The sequence below is a fragment of the Arachis hypogaea genome, chromosome 13 (assembly GCF_003086295.3).
Source record: "Arachis hypogaea cultivar Tifrunner chromosome 13, arahy.Tifrunner.gnm2.J5K5, whole genome shotgun sequence".
Classification (NCBI taxonomy): Eukaryota; Viridiplantae; Streptophyta; class Magnoliopsida; order Fabales; family Fabaceae; genus Arachis; species Arachis hypogaea.
In genome coordinates this window covers 55,556,041-55,570,607 of record NC_092048.1, presented here as the reverse complement: position 1 = coordinate 55,570,607, position 14,567 = coordinate 55,556,041, and the positions used below count along the sequence as shown (strand labels likewise).

The 14,567-nt window shown below is 34.1% G+C and overlaps 1 protein-coding gene across 1 annotated transcript; it reads right to left on the bottom strand.

Annotated features, from left to right (window-relative positions):
• Positions 1–10,794: 10,794 nt before the first annotated feature.
• Positions 10,795–12,623, bottom strand: LOC114924984 (uncharacterized). The gene is made up of 3 exons (XM_029291236.1): positions 12,491–12,623; positions 11,919–12,314; positions 10,795–11,822 (listed from the first exon to the last, which is right to left on the bottom strand). The coding sequence occupies exons 1-3, from the start codon at positions 12,621–12,623 to the stop codon at positions 10,795–10,797; spliced, it is 1,557 nt and encodes a 518-aa protein (XP_029147069.1).
• Positions 12,624–14,567: the final 1,944 nt, after the last annotated feature.

The following is a 14,567-nucleotide window of genomic DNA, read 5'->3' as shown; positions in this document are numbered from 1 at the left end:
AAAGTGATTATCCAATGTGGTAGGAATAATAAAGTTCAGTGGTGGTACATATGTTTGACTGCTAAAGTAAGCACATTAATAAAGGATAAAGGGTAGGATGTTCCTTTATAGTATGAACCTAAGTGCTGTTATGAACCTTCAATTAATAATTATCCTTGGAAAAAGAAGAAGTAAGAAGGAAAGAAAGAAAAGCCAAGAATTGGCAACAAAAAATGAAAGAAACAAATAATAAGGCTAGACACCAATAGCTTGGACCTTAGGACACATGCCTGTGATGCTTTTGTATTAGGATCTGCTTGGATTATTAGGTTCTAAGGAGTATTTTAAAACTTGGTAACTTGGATTGATTAATCCGGGATTATCAACCGAAAGTCCATTATCAAGAGCAACCTAATTACAAAGCATTTAGTAACCTAAAGAGGTGCTGGGCATCAATGTCTTAGGATGAATTGTGAGCCAAGTGTCTGTGGTGGAGATGTGTTGACTAAAAAGCTGCTGCAACACACAACATTTAGCTGTGCAAGCTTCTCAGCAGAAAAACAAAAGAAAATCAAAACACCAAGGATGGATGAATAACAAGGTTCATAGCAGCAACTGTGGTTATCATTTAAAGGGACATTTCAACCCTGAACTCTAATAAAAGTAGAGCTTCAATTATATCTACATAAAATCCCATGAATCAAATTCAATTACCTGCTAAATAAGGACATATATGCTTCTCTGTTTTCTTTCATTTCTTCTCATGTTTTAATGCTTGCTTAGGGACAAGCAAGATTTAAGTTTGGTGTTGTGATGACAAGTTATCTTATGCTAGTTTCACAAGTATTTTTCATTTTTTCATTAGGTTTTATGCACTTTCTTGCACAATAAGTAATTGGTTGGAGTGGAATTTCATGATTATTTTGATTCAATCAAACATCATTTATTTTATACAAAATCATGAGATTTATGCAAGACTTAAGTGATTATTATGAATGATGCAAATTCTTATGATTTTGGTGAGACTTTGATTGTTTGTTTGCTTGGTTTTAGAAGGAGAATCACTGCAGAGTAACGTTGCGTTCAAAGAAAGAACGCCACGCTCAGTAGCGACGCGCACGCGTATGGGATGCTTACGCGTCAGGGGCAACTTTGGAAGACCCACGTGTACGCGTGCATGACGCGTACGCGTGAAAGTGTTTGGCGCTCGTTTTCAAAAGAGAGCGCTACGTTCACTAAGCCAGCGTTTTCGGGCAGATTGAAATTTGGAGGTAAAGTTTTGCAATTGACGCGCACGCGTGGATGATGCGCACGCGTCGATGGAGCACCTGTAATGAAGCACGTGCACGCGTGACTGGCGCTGAAGCCTGGAACTGAGATTTTATTACCCACTCGCACGAGCATGAGGACACGCACGCGTGGGCAGCGTTCATTAAGCAAACGTAGCGTTCAATAAGAGAACGCTATCAACGACGCGTACGCGTGAAAGGGGCGCGCGAGCATGTTTGGGGCCTAAGACTGATAGTGACACGTACGCGTACATGACGCGTACGCGTCGATAAGCAAAAAGCGTAAAGGACGCGAACGCGTCAGAGACGCGCACGCATGGATAAATGAACGCTGCACTCACTTTGAGAACGCAACGTTTCCCTGGAAGCTGCAATTATGACCCACTTCATACAAGACCAAAAAGCCTACTCCAAATACTGAATGACAGAATTGGAAAGTGTATAAATAGATAGGAATTTGATTTCATTAGGGAACTCTCTTTTAGTTTTCCTTTTAGAGTTTTTAGAATTGAGATCAGATCTGAGTTTTCTTTTCTGTTTGTTTTCTTTCCTCTGCAACTTTTTTTTTGTTTTGGGTTTTGGAACTCTGATTGGAGAATTCTTCGGAATTTCTTCACCTTGGAGTTTTCTTTCATTTTTTCTGTTTCTAGTTTTATGAATTAGAGATCTGATCTTAGTTTCCTTTCTGTTTTACCTTCTTCTGCAATTTCTTCTTTTCTGTTTTGTTAAGAGAGCAATTGAGATCTTAGTTTTATTTCTGTTTTTATTATTCTTCTGCAATTGTTCATTTTCCTTTTAGGATTTTGGAATTGATCTAAGTTTCATTTTGTTTTGATTCTTCTACAAATTGTTCATTTCTGTTTTGGTACTAAAATTCTGATTGAACTATTTTCTGGATTTCCTCACTTGAGAGTTCTTTGATTTATTGCAATTTATATTTTGTAGTTCTATTTTGGTTCCCAATACCTAATTCCCTTTACTCTTCATGCAATTTACACTTCCTGGAAATTTAGATTCAGCAATTTAAATTCCTTGCACTTTAAGTTTCAGTCATTTATCTTTCTTGCAATTTAAGTTTCAGCTCTTTTAATTTCTTACACTTTAAGTTTCTGCAATTTGCCTCTTCTTGCAATTTATTTTTCTGTCAATTTTCATTATGCACTTTAGTTTCCTTGCAATTTCACTTCTGTTAATCGAATTTCACCCAAATCATCAAATATTCGCTTAACTAAATTCATCACAATACTAAAGTTACTTAATCCATCAATTCCTGTGGGATCGACCTCACTTTTGTGAGTTTTACTACTTGATGCGACTCGGTACACTTGCCGGTGAGATTGTGTGGAATCGTTTTTCCCTCATCAGTCCTATGAATTAATAAAAGTACTACTGTTTCTCTTCGATCTGTGTTTGATTAATTCTAAGATGTATATTCGTACTTCATCGTGGTGAATAGGATGATCTAACCAATTAGCTCTATTCATCACATTAAGACGAACGTGCCTGACAAACACCCGCGTCTACTTGGGTCAGAATGCGTCTTTCACCGGACAAGGACGACCAACAGCTTGAATATACGTCTCTCAGATGGCTAATCCACGACTTTGTTGGGGACTTCTCGAGATATCAGTTCAGCTAATTTATGGGGAGATTAGGGTCTCTGTGGTAGAGGCTCGAATCCATAGAATCAGCATTCTCTGATCCGGAAGATCCGACCTTTTTTGTGGCGTTTCGAATAGGATCATGAAGGAGAATGGACTGTACGAGTTTCACCCTCAATCAGAATGGATCCACACTAAACCTAGGGTTCAGATCTGGAGGAGTATTGGCAGCTGCTCAAACCAATGTCAATCACATACAGCCTGCCATTGAAAAAATCACTCACAAGCAGGCAGAGCAGTAGCACCAGAGTTAATTCAGAAAGGCAAAGCAACTCCAACTCTTAACTCTATCCCTATCATCTATTCCTATCAGTATTTTCTATCCCTTTTGCTTTCATAGTTTCATGATCATCATACTTCAACCAACTCCATATACAACATTATTATTATTATTAATTATCCAACAACCTTCTGAGTCTGCCTGACTAAAACCTGCAAGATAACCATTGCTTGCTTCAAACCACAATCTCTGGGGGATCGACCCTGACTCGCTCAGGTATTACTTGGACGACCCAGTTCACTTGCTGGTATAACAGTACGAAGGTGTGGGGATTCGTGCTACCAAGTTTTTGGCGCCGTTGCTGGGAATTGTTTAGTTTGGACAAACTGCCAGATTGTTTTGCTCCCTAGATCAAGTAATTTTTATTTTTGTTTGAGTCTTTTATTTTTTTTTCTTTTTCAAAATTTTCGAAAAAAAATATTTTTCAAAAATATTTTTCTTTTCTTTGTTCAATTTTTGTTCTTGGTATTGAGTCTTGCATGTTCTTGTTTTCTGTTTTTCAATTATAAAAATTTTTAAAACCTTTTTCATGTAGTTTATTTTCAAGCATCCTTAGCTTTCTGTTTGAGATGCTTTGTTTATGTTCTTGTTGAGTCTTTGATTTTTGCAAGAGTATAATTTTGATTTGAATCCTTTATTTTTATTTTCTTCTTCTTCAAATTTTTGAAAACATTAAAAGCTTTTCAAAAATAATTTTTTTTATTTGTTTAATTTTTTTTCTTAGCTTGAGTCTTTTAATTTGTTCTTGGTTAAATTTTCGTGTTCTTTGAGTCATTCTTTCTAAAAATTTTCAAAAATAATTTTTCTTTGGTTAAATCTTGTTTCAATTTTTAAGTTTGTTGTTTTCTTGTATTTTTCTTTTTATTTTTCGAAAATTGTGTCTTAATTTTCTAAAAATTTTAAGTTTGGTGTTGCATTTTATGTTCTTGTGTTCTTTGAGTCTTTAAATTTTGTTCTTGGTGTTCTTGTTAGTATTCAAGGTGTTCTTGAGTCTTGTAGGTGTTTTGATCTTAAAATTTTTAAGTTTGGTGTTCCCTTGTGTTTTCCTCCAAATTTTCCAAAAATTGGGTACACTAGATCTAAAAATTTTAAGTCTTGTGTCTTTTACTTATTTTTCTCTCTCCTCATTAATTCAAAAATCAAAAAAATAAAATATATTTTTTTATTTTTAATTATATTTTTGAAATTTTACACAAAAAATTCAGATTTTTATTTTAAAATTTTTTATCTTATCTTATCTTAATTTTAAAATTCAAAAATCAAATCCTTTTAAAATAAAAAATTATATCTTTTTCAAAATCTTATCTTATCTTAGGTCAAATTTAAAATTTCAACTTTCAAAATTTCAAAAATAAAAATTTTAAATTTTAAAATCCAAAATTTAAATTTCAATTTTCAATTTTCAAAATTAAATCTTTTCAAAATCCAAATTTTCAATTTCAAATTTCAAAATTTAAATTTAAATCTTTTTTTTATTTAGTTACTCATCTTCTCTCTCCTCTTTCAAAACTTCCTAACTAACTCTTCTCTTTCCTAATTTTCGAATTCTTATCCTCTACTCTTCTCTCTTCTTTTTCAAATTTCATTCTTTTTAATTAAATTTAATTTCGGTTTAAAAAAAATAAATATTATAATTATTTACCTTCTCTCCTTCTATCTTCTTCCTTCTTCATCTTCTACCTTTCTTAATCATGAACCCAAGTAAAAATGAAGAATTCAAAAGAACTCTGAGATCGTATACAAATTCCAATGCTGATTTTTTAGTGGTTATCTTCTCTTTATCAAAAGGTAAATTTTAAATATTTTTTATATAACTCTCTATGAGGTTGAATTTTTTTAATATTGTAAGAATATGTGTGATTTTCTTTGATATTTGTGTATGGGTGAGTTTGACACTGCTATGGAAAAAATAATTTTTTTTTTTGAAACACACAAAACGGCAAAAACGTTTTGTATGTGTTTAATTTTTTTTTAATGGCCTAAACAAGAAACGGCGCTGCATATGGTGTAAAAAACTAAAATTAAATAATTAAAAAAAATGAAAATAGAACACGACGCTGCCGTTTTGTGTTAACATGTGGGAAGAGAGAGAGAGAGTTGCCAAGTGTCGCCATGCAGAGCAAAACGTCAGTGACGTTTTGTCCAATACGTCAATGACGTTTTCTTTCATAACGGTGTCGATGTTTTCATCATGGAAACTGACAACTCCCATAACACTGTTAATCACGCATGCGTATTAACACGCATGCGTATTCATTCTGGTGGATAACACCACCGTTCACCCAATATTTAAAAAAAAAGTTCTCTATGACTCTATGTATCTTTCAATTCTATTGTTTCTCTTTTTGATATTTTCAATTATAAATTTTAATTCAAGCAATTATAGTTTAGGTATTAATCTAATTTTTTATTCTCTTCATAAATTTATATATTTTATTTTATTCTCAATTTGGTAATCTTATTATTTATTTATTTATCTTTCGTTCTATTTTATTATATGTAATTATATTGCATATAAATTTCTGAGACCTGCTACACATACAAGTCTTTTTAGCATACAAGTTTATACAAGTTAATCCTAACTCGATAAAATTCACTTTTATAATGCAAGGAAGAAGAGGAAGAGTTTTGAATTATACAAAACTTATCAATACACATATACCAAAAATTTTTAAACAATACAATATAAATGACTTGTATGAACTTGTATGTGTAAATAACTTGTATGTGAAGAATAATTCTAAATTTCTAAAGTCAATTGATCAATTTACTAATTTAAAATATATATTTTTTTATTTTTAAAAATAGTAATGAAAAAATATTTTAATATTTTTTGTCTTATTTTATTATATGTAATTTTTAATTTTTTTGTATTCGAATAATTAATGTGCACTTTTATTTTTTTTTAAAATTTAGATTAATATATTTTTTGATATAATGTATATTATTTTTGCCCCCCTAATATAAATTTTTTAGATCCATCACTGATTGGAAGTCTTTGTTGAACGGTTATTAACAAAATTTACTAGCTTTCATCTGATAAAACTAGAAACGTGTTAATGTCGTGAAGGAGTAACATTAAATAGATAATAAAAAAAACAAGTTAGTAACATCTTACTTTTAGTACGATCATAATGTATTAAAAATTAGGTCGTTACTTTTAGAGTTTTTTATTTTTAATATTGGGCCTCTATTAGTGTTATCCACTGAAATGGCCAAAAATACGTATTTAACGCCGTTGTGGGGATACAGGAAAACGTCGTTGCCGTTTTCTCAGCGACGTCAGTTTCATTCTTCAACAAAATATCTCCTTCTCACCGGCGTGAAGATTTTTAACTCCTTCTCTTTCCCATTTCTTCATCTTCTCTTTAGTTCTACCACAAAACATCTCCTTCCATCCTTATCAATCTTATCCCACCTAAAATAAAGAAACCTACAAAGTAAAACGGCAGCTTTCATACTGGGGACCATTCACCACGACTAAACCGAAGCCTTCCATTCAGATAAATGATTTAGTGATTGCTTTTTTTTTTTTTTTTGACTGAAACTATGAACAAAATTTTTTTGAACTATAGACTAAGACTTTGTAATTTTTTTAGGTTATTTTACTATTAATTAATAGTAAGTTAATTAATTATTAGTACTTAGTAGTTAGTAGTAGTATTATCGGCATTAGTATAGCATTATAGGTGTTAGTTAGTGTTAGGATTAGTTTTAGTAAATTAATTATTGTTAGTTAGTGACTTAGTTACTGTTAGGCTGTTAGCGTTAATTTAGGTTATTATTATTTAAAATTTGAAATAGCTGTTTTGAAAAACAGAATCATCTAAGAAATTTTTTTATTTTATAATTGATTTATAACTTTGTTAATTTAAAAAACAGAATTAAAAAAGAATTAGTTAATAATTTTTAGAATTTTTTTTAACTTACGTAAAATATTAGTTTCAGTAATTATTAATTTATATTTTAGTTTTGGTTGAAATATTTAATTAATTCTGAATTATTATAAAAAAGTATTTAAAGTAGAATAATTTAAAAATTATTTTAATTTTTTTAATTTACATAAAACATTAGTTTCAGTTATTATTAATTCATGCTTTTAGTGATGTTAGTTTAGTTTAGTTTTGGTTGAAATATTCTTTAGTTAAATTTGAATTATTATTAGAAAATAGAATTAATTATATAGTTATGTTACTTTTATTACTATTAATTTTGGAATGTGTTTTTAATAAAAAAAATAGAATTATTAAAGATATATTAATAATAAATTTTCATATATTTCAAATATATTTTTAAAAAATATTTTAATTATTTAAATATGTCCTTTCTAATCCAGAGTTTAAAAAAGAGGAAGATGGGAAAACGTGACATCATACGTACTGAAGATCATATTGTAAAATATCTTCGACATCCTGTATATGTAAGTAATTTTTATGTTTACTGTAGTAGTTAATAATTAGTAGTTTATTTAGTAATAATCAATTATTAGAATATGTAGTGATTTAGTAAGTGTTGAATATAATAGTAGTCATGAACTGGTTATAGTAATTTACTATTAATGATTAAATTTTGTTTTCAGGGTTCAAGAAATTTGCACATGAGACACTTACACCAAATAGACTCATATGATAATAGAGTGGAAGAACAACTGAAGGCGAGCGGGTTCTATTATGTTTCTCAAATTGGGAGGATCGTGTCTCATAGGCCGACTGTAGACGCACTGGTTGAAAGGTGGCGCCCGAAAACGCACACGTTTCATCTTCCATATGGTGAGTGCACGATCACTTTGGAGGACGTCGCAATGATTCTTGGACTCCAAACTGATGGTTTGCCAGTGACTGGATCAACTGATCATAGTACAAGTGGGTTAGAAAACGAGTGCTTGGCCCAATTTGGTGTTGCTTCTGGGCCGAACGACCACAAAGGAAGTGGAATCAAGCTGGCATGGTTCCGCACCCTAAAGCGGCGCCAACATTTGACTGATCAAGTAAGTAAGTAAATTTATGTGAAATATCACATAATGTGTCTATTTGGTACGACGTTATTTAGAGACAAGTCTAGAATCTCTGTGCACTGGAAGTATTTGCCGTTGCTTCGTGACTTTTCTCAAATTCATAAGTTTAGTTGGGGTTCTGCTTGCCTTGCGCACATGTATCGATCATTATGTCGGGCATCGAGATATGATTGCAAGGACATGGATGGTCCTTTGGCGTTGCTCCTTGTGTGGGCCTGGATACGAATGCCGACAATAGGGCCTCTGCCGGTGGATACCAGCTTTCCACTCACTCGCAGGTAATATTTAACTAAGTTGTCGATTTTGGTTTTTTTTTCTGTATTAATTAGTTTCTAATATGAACATGATATGGCAGGTGGAATGATTATCAACCCACCACTGAGCACTATAAAAATTGGACAACCTCTGACGTCAGGAGAAGGTTGGATGATCTTCCTCTGGATGGGGTAAGTGTTTTGTTGCAAAGACCTTTCATTATGTTGAATTAAATTGATTATTGGTGCACTTATACCTCTGCTATTTGATCTGTTTTTTCAGTTTGTGTGGGACGCATACAGTCCTAATCGGGTTGCGCCTCAAGTTATTCCATTTGACATTAACAATGGTGCAAATCTTTGGAGTGCAACTGTACCTTTAATATGTTTTGAGGCTGTGGAGTGGCATCCGACTGACAGGATTAGAAGACAGTTTGGCTTTCATCAAGACCCCCCAGTCGAAGCTATGAAACTTGGAGCGTCCCATAACATAGTGCTAACAGGTCCAAAGAATAAGAACTGGGGCATAGAACATGCAGTATGGATCTCACAATGGTTAAATAGTTCTATGTGTGTCTTAACAGGTGAACATGTGGACAACTATCAACCATCTGACCAGTACATGGACTGGTATATTGGTAAATTTGGTGATCACTTGCGGGTATCCGAGCTTGCTGAGCATGAGGAAGAAGGTCAACAAGAGCAACCACATCAGCAAGAACAACAAACTCAGCAAGAACAACCACCTCAACAACAAGGACCACCTCAACAACAAGGACCACCATACCCATACCTACCATATCAACAGCCATATCCATACCCACCACAACATCCACACCCACAGTACTTACAGGAATATGCAAACCCTTTCACCCAACCTTTCATACAACCACCATACTCACAACCATATCCACATTATCCACCCCCACCATACACACAAGAATATACACAACCTTTCACCCATCCACCATATGATCAGCCATCTACCATTTGTGAGGCATACAGGCCGACACAGGTACCGCAAGATTCATTGACACGGTTACTAGGCGCAGTGGCACAGGATGAGGATCAATATAGACACATTATTGATTGGGTACAGGGTCCCGAGTCATCTCAGTGGGTTAATGATTTATACTCTATCCAAGACCCTATACAGGTGCCAGTGGCTGACGTTGTTTCCGGACGATTGTCTTTGGATGCGAGGAATCAACTGCGGGCCTATTCTGAGCATTCTAGGGCAAGAACTTCTATTGATTCAGTTAGGAGTGTCCACAGAGGCATTGGATGTTGCCAAAGTCCGGCACGAATTTCTATGTCTGAGGGTGACGAGGCGGAGAATGAGGATGCAGTTGATGAGACTCCTGGAAGTGAGGATATGGTTGATGAGACTCTTGCAGATGAGGATGAGGTTGATCAACCTGGTACAGGTGATGATGTTATGGATGACGATTCTGGTTCAGGTAATTTAATTGTTATTGTTGACTAGAATTGTATTTATCATTGATCTATATCAATATATGTGTTGGTTTGTATTGAGCATGACTATATTTGTGTTATCCTACAGATGTCCAAGGTCAAAGTAAAGGTTACAACCTTAGGATTGATCCGGCCCGTAAGAGTCGATCTAGATGGAGCCCGTCATTGATAAAGAAGAGGGTAAAAAAGGGATGCTCTAAGGTGGCCGAAACCGTTAAGAAAAGTATATTTAAATGAGTTAGCTCGGTTGTTTATGGTTTACGTTCAGGGAATGTAATTTTATTTTATTGTTTTAATTATGTACCCATTGTGTTGTTTTATTTAATTCTCTAGTCAAAGCAAACTTGTAAATTAACTTACGCAAAATAAGTGTCACATGACTCAATACAAACATAAGGCTAGATAAAGTATTGGATGCACCGCAAATGACAAACTATAATTGAACATAATACTACAGATAATGACAGAAATCACTAAGATCCCAAATACAACTGAATATCATACTAACTAAGATGTTGGAAACAACTAAGGTCACAGACTACGAGTTTGGAGCCGATCCACTAGCACTGGTTTCACCACGGCGCGGGCATCTGCTTCGACTATGACCCTCACCGCCACAAAGCCTACAACGCCTAGGACCACGTAGATCACGAATATCCATCTCATTCAAGAAGCGAGTTTTCTTAGGACGACCTTTGGCCACTCGCTTGAGGTTGGGATTGGGTACGAGTCTTGGTCTTTGATGCACAGGCCATGTTGTTGGGTTTCCTAGTGGCCTGAATCGGGTCTTGTATACCTTTCGGATCTCACCCATCGTATAAACCTCGTGCACATACTGTTTCTAATCCAAGCGCTGGTTTGCACAGCAGGCAAATACATGGCGACATGGAATTCGATCCACCTGAAACTCACCACAATCACAATGCTGAAGGCGCAAGTTTACTGCAAACTCCAACCCACTTGGCATCTCGCGCACTTCAAATACCTCGTTCTGCCTATCAAATAGGTTAACTTGAATGTTCCCCGCTGAGCGCTGATTTGACAGAATTTTCTGAGTTGCATATTCAGAGAATAGTTGTCCTGCACTTATACGAGCCTCAGCCTCAGCTCTCTTCCTTGTGAACAATGCATTTAGCCTGTAAAAAGTTGCCTTAACAAGGGCTGTGACCGGAAGATTGCGTGCCCCTTTCAATACTCCATTAATGCACTCCACTAGGTTAGTTGTCATATGGCCCCAACGATGTCCACCATCATACGCCAAGGCATACTGCTGTCGAGGGATCCGGTCTAACCACTGCTTGTAAGCCTCCCCCCGCTCACATAATCTCTGGTAACGCATATCAAATTCACGCATTGTTCTAGAATAGCCAATGTTGACAATTAGCCTCTGCAGGTGTGGTGCCTTGAAACTCCTCAAAAAGTTGGATGCTATATGTCGGATGCAAAACATATGAATAGCTCTCGGATATTCCCATGCTCCATTACTACGACCCACAGCTGAGATGATTGACTCGTGTCGATCAGAGATAAGGGCAACACCATCCCGATTAACTACATGTGTTTGCAAATGGCTAAGAAAAAAGTGCCAGGCATCGGCAGTCTCACCTTCGACTATGGCAAATGCAAGCGGCACGATATTTCCATTGCCATCTTGTGATACTGCAACTAAAAGAGCTCCTTTATACTTTCCATACAAATGTGTGCCGTCAATCTGAACCACTGGCTTGCAACTTCTGAATGCTTTAATGCATGGGTAGAAAGCCCAGAAGACTCGTGTCAGAATCCGGAGATCTTCAACTAACTCATCCCCTCGATAGCCATATGCAGTTTCATACTCAACAGCTGCTGATGGTTCTTTTGCAACTATTGCTTCAAACCATGTGGGCAAAGCTTCATATGAAGATTCCCACCCACCAAATATTTTTTTCACTGCCTTTTGCTTGGCCAACCATGCTTTGCGTTAACTTATCGTGTAGTTGAACTTCGATTGTACTTCAGCAATGACAGATTTTACCTTTATGGACGGGTCAGCCTCAACTAATGGCTTTATTGCTTCTGCAATTGTTTCAGAGTCCAGTTTAGCATGATCCTGAGATATGGTACTTCTGGTGCACGTGTGACTACCATTGTACCTCCTTATCACCCAACAATACTGTCTTTTCATAAGACTAACTCTGATAAGCCAATCACAACTTATTCCATACTGTACACATTTAGCATAGAATGTTGTTGGTTCTGATTCATATACCCTATAATCAACTTCTCTTCGAATGGTATACTCTTTAACTGATTTAGTAACAGCCTCTCTAGAGTTAAATTCCATTCCAACAGCAAATTCACTGGTAGCTACAACAGCTGGGGCTGTACCAATAATAAAACAAAAATAAATCTAAATAATATTCTATTATTATTAATAATAATGAGAACAATAAATAGTAATAACAATCTAAAAATTAAAAATAATACTAACATAAAAGCAAAACAAATAATAATATTACTAATATTAAAAAAGTAAATAACAACAACAACAAAATTACCTGTATTGACGTACTCAGGAAATTCTGGTGCATGCATGGCATCCAGATTCAAAGCATGCATAAAAGATGGCTCTCCATATGGATGTTGTCCGGTTAGTGCATTTGCAACATCAGCCACATCTCTTTCAACCATTATCTCATCTTCCTCTACATCTTCAGTTGGACCAACAACTTCATAATTACCTTCAAACTCTTCATCGCTTTCAGTATTATAACCCACCTAGTCTATGTTGGGTTCTGGAAAGTCAACATCATCGATTTCTTCGAACTCAACATACAACTCGATAAGTGAGGTCTGTGCTCTAGTTTGATGATAGGTAAAAAACATTCTTTGCATACTATCTTCATCAGTCACATGCATTATTTGAAATTGGCCAAAACCACCAAATACTAGCACAGGCTGCCTATACAGAATATTTATGACTCTTTTGTGCACTTGATGATCTACACTTTGAGAAAGTATACTCTTAAGTCCTTCATATGTTATTAACAGAGGAACAACAATAACACATGGATTCTCACATAAAAAACTCACACCTTCAGGTGTATGAGATAAAATCTGACCATTATAATATATTTTTAAACTAATATAACCCTCCATTTCATACACTCATCATACTCACTCACAAATTTTTTTCACTCTCTCAAACTGAGCACATTTTGTAGAACAAAGCTCTCATTACTTCACTTAAACTTTACTCTCATACTCCATTTTTGCGTTTTAACACAATCCAGAACTTCTTTTATAGTTACTTTTATATTTTTTTATTTCCTCTAGCACAAAATGTCACTGCCGTTTTCACAAAACGTTACTAACGTTTTTTCTTTTTTGCAATACGTCAACGACGTTTTCACCAAAAAATAATTTAAAAATATATATTCTAACAAAATGTCACTGATGTTTTCATTTAAAAAAAAATTAATATACAACACGTCGTTGACGTTTTGCTTAAAATAAAATTTAAAAAAAAAAAGTTTACACATTACGTCACTGACGTTTTCTTCCTACAAAATTTTAAAAGAAATTTAATCAAGTCGTCGATGCCGTTTTGCCTAGTTTATTATAAAAGAAAAATCACTCTGCCACAAAACGTCTTCAACTTTTTGTTTCTTTCAAAAATTTAAAGCAGGCCCATAGTAGAGTAATACACAATGCTCTCCAAATATCATTGAATAACACACGTTGGTTTCTAATATACAAATAACTGAGCCTTACTTTTAACCCTAAATATATCATGCCTTATTAATGACAACCCAACCTATCGATGGAATAAATTGGTAGGAGAAAATTGCTTACACAAATCCTCTTGAAAAAAGTTATTAAAATGCCTTTAATTTTCTATTAAGAAGTATCCCAGATAAAAGATTAAATAGTAATTATTAAAGGAACCAATTAATAACGCACATAATAAAAGAAATAAAATGAGCAACAAAACTCTAGATTGAAAATGGAAAAAAAAAAAAATCAACGACAAAAGATCAACTATGCTTCTAATTAATATAAAAATATGAACTAGTAATTTGAATGTTCAATACCTTAAACCAAATTACACTATGCCACTGATTGTTTGTTTTTTCCCAATTCTAAAATCACCAAGTCTTAATCATATGCATTTCTATTTAATGGGCAAAAGCATTGTTGGTGGATTATGTTAGGTTGGGGTTCGTAGCTAACTCCACAGCCGTAACAGAACCTGTGATGACACCTGCAGTTTATGAACATGAAAACAGAAACAATCAAATTACTAACTAAAAAACTAAAAGAGAAAAGGACAAAATAGCGCTTTGTTACTTTTTCTTTTTTGCCAAAATAATAATAACAAACACTATACCTATGAGATAAGTTACAAGTTACAACTTCTTTGTCGTAATGGATGATGCTTCTTGCTAGTATTAATTAGCCAAATCATAATAGTAATAATAATATGTAGTGTAAGTACATCAAAGACCCATAATAAGCATGGGTTGATAAATATGAAAAGGTGGTCAATATTTATTTATTTATTTATTTTGTATTTCGATCAATACTAATTAATTTTTTATTTTTTTTTACTAAAAACATTAGTTCCTTAATTTT

Bases quoted from the DNA above. Each gene is read 5' to 3' on its own strand.
- LOC114924984 (XM_029291236.1), bottom strand. From the start codon at position 12,623: ATGGTTGAAAGAGATGTGGCTGATGTTGCAAATGCACTAACCGGACAA. The intron at 12,315-12,490 runs GTAATTTTGTTG...TTATTGGTACAG, and splicing joins TCCTGAGTACGTCAATACAG to CCCCAGCTGTTGTAGCTACC. The intron at 11,823-11,918 runs GTTAACGCAAAG...CATGGTTTGAAG, and splicing joins GAAGTTCAACTACACGATAA to CAATAGTTGCAAAAGAACCA.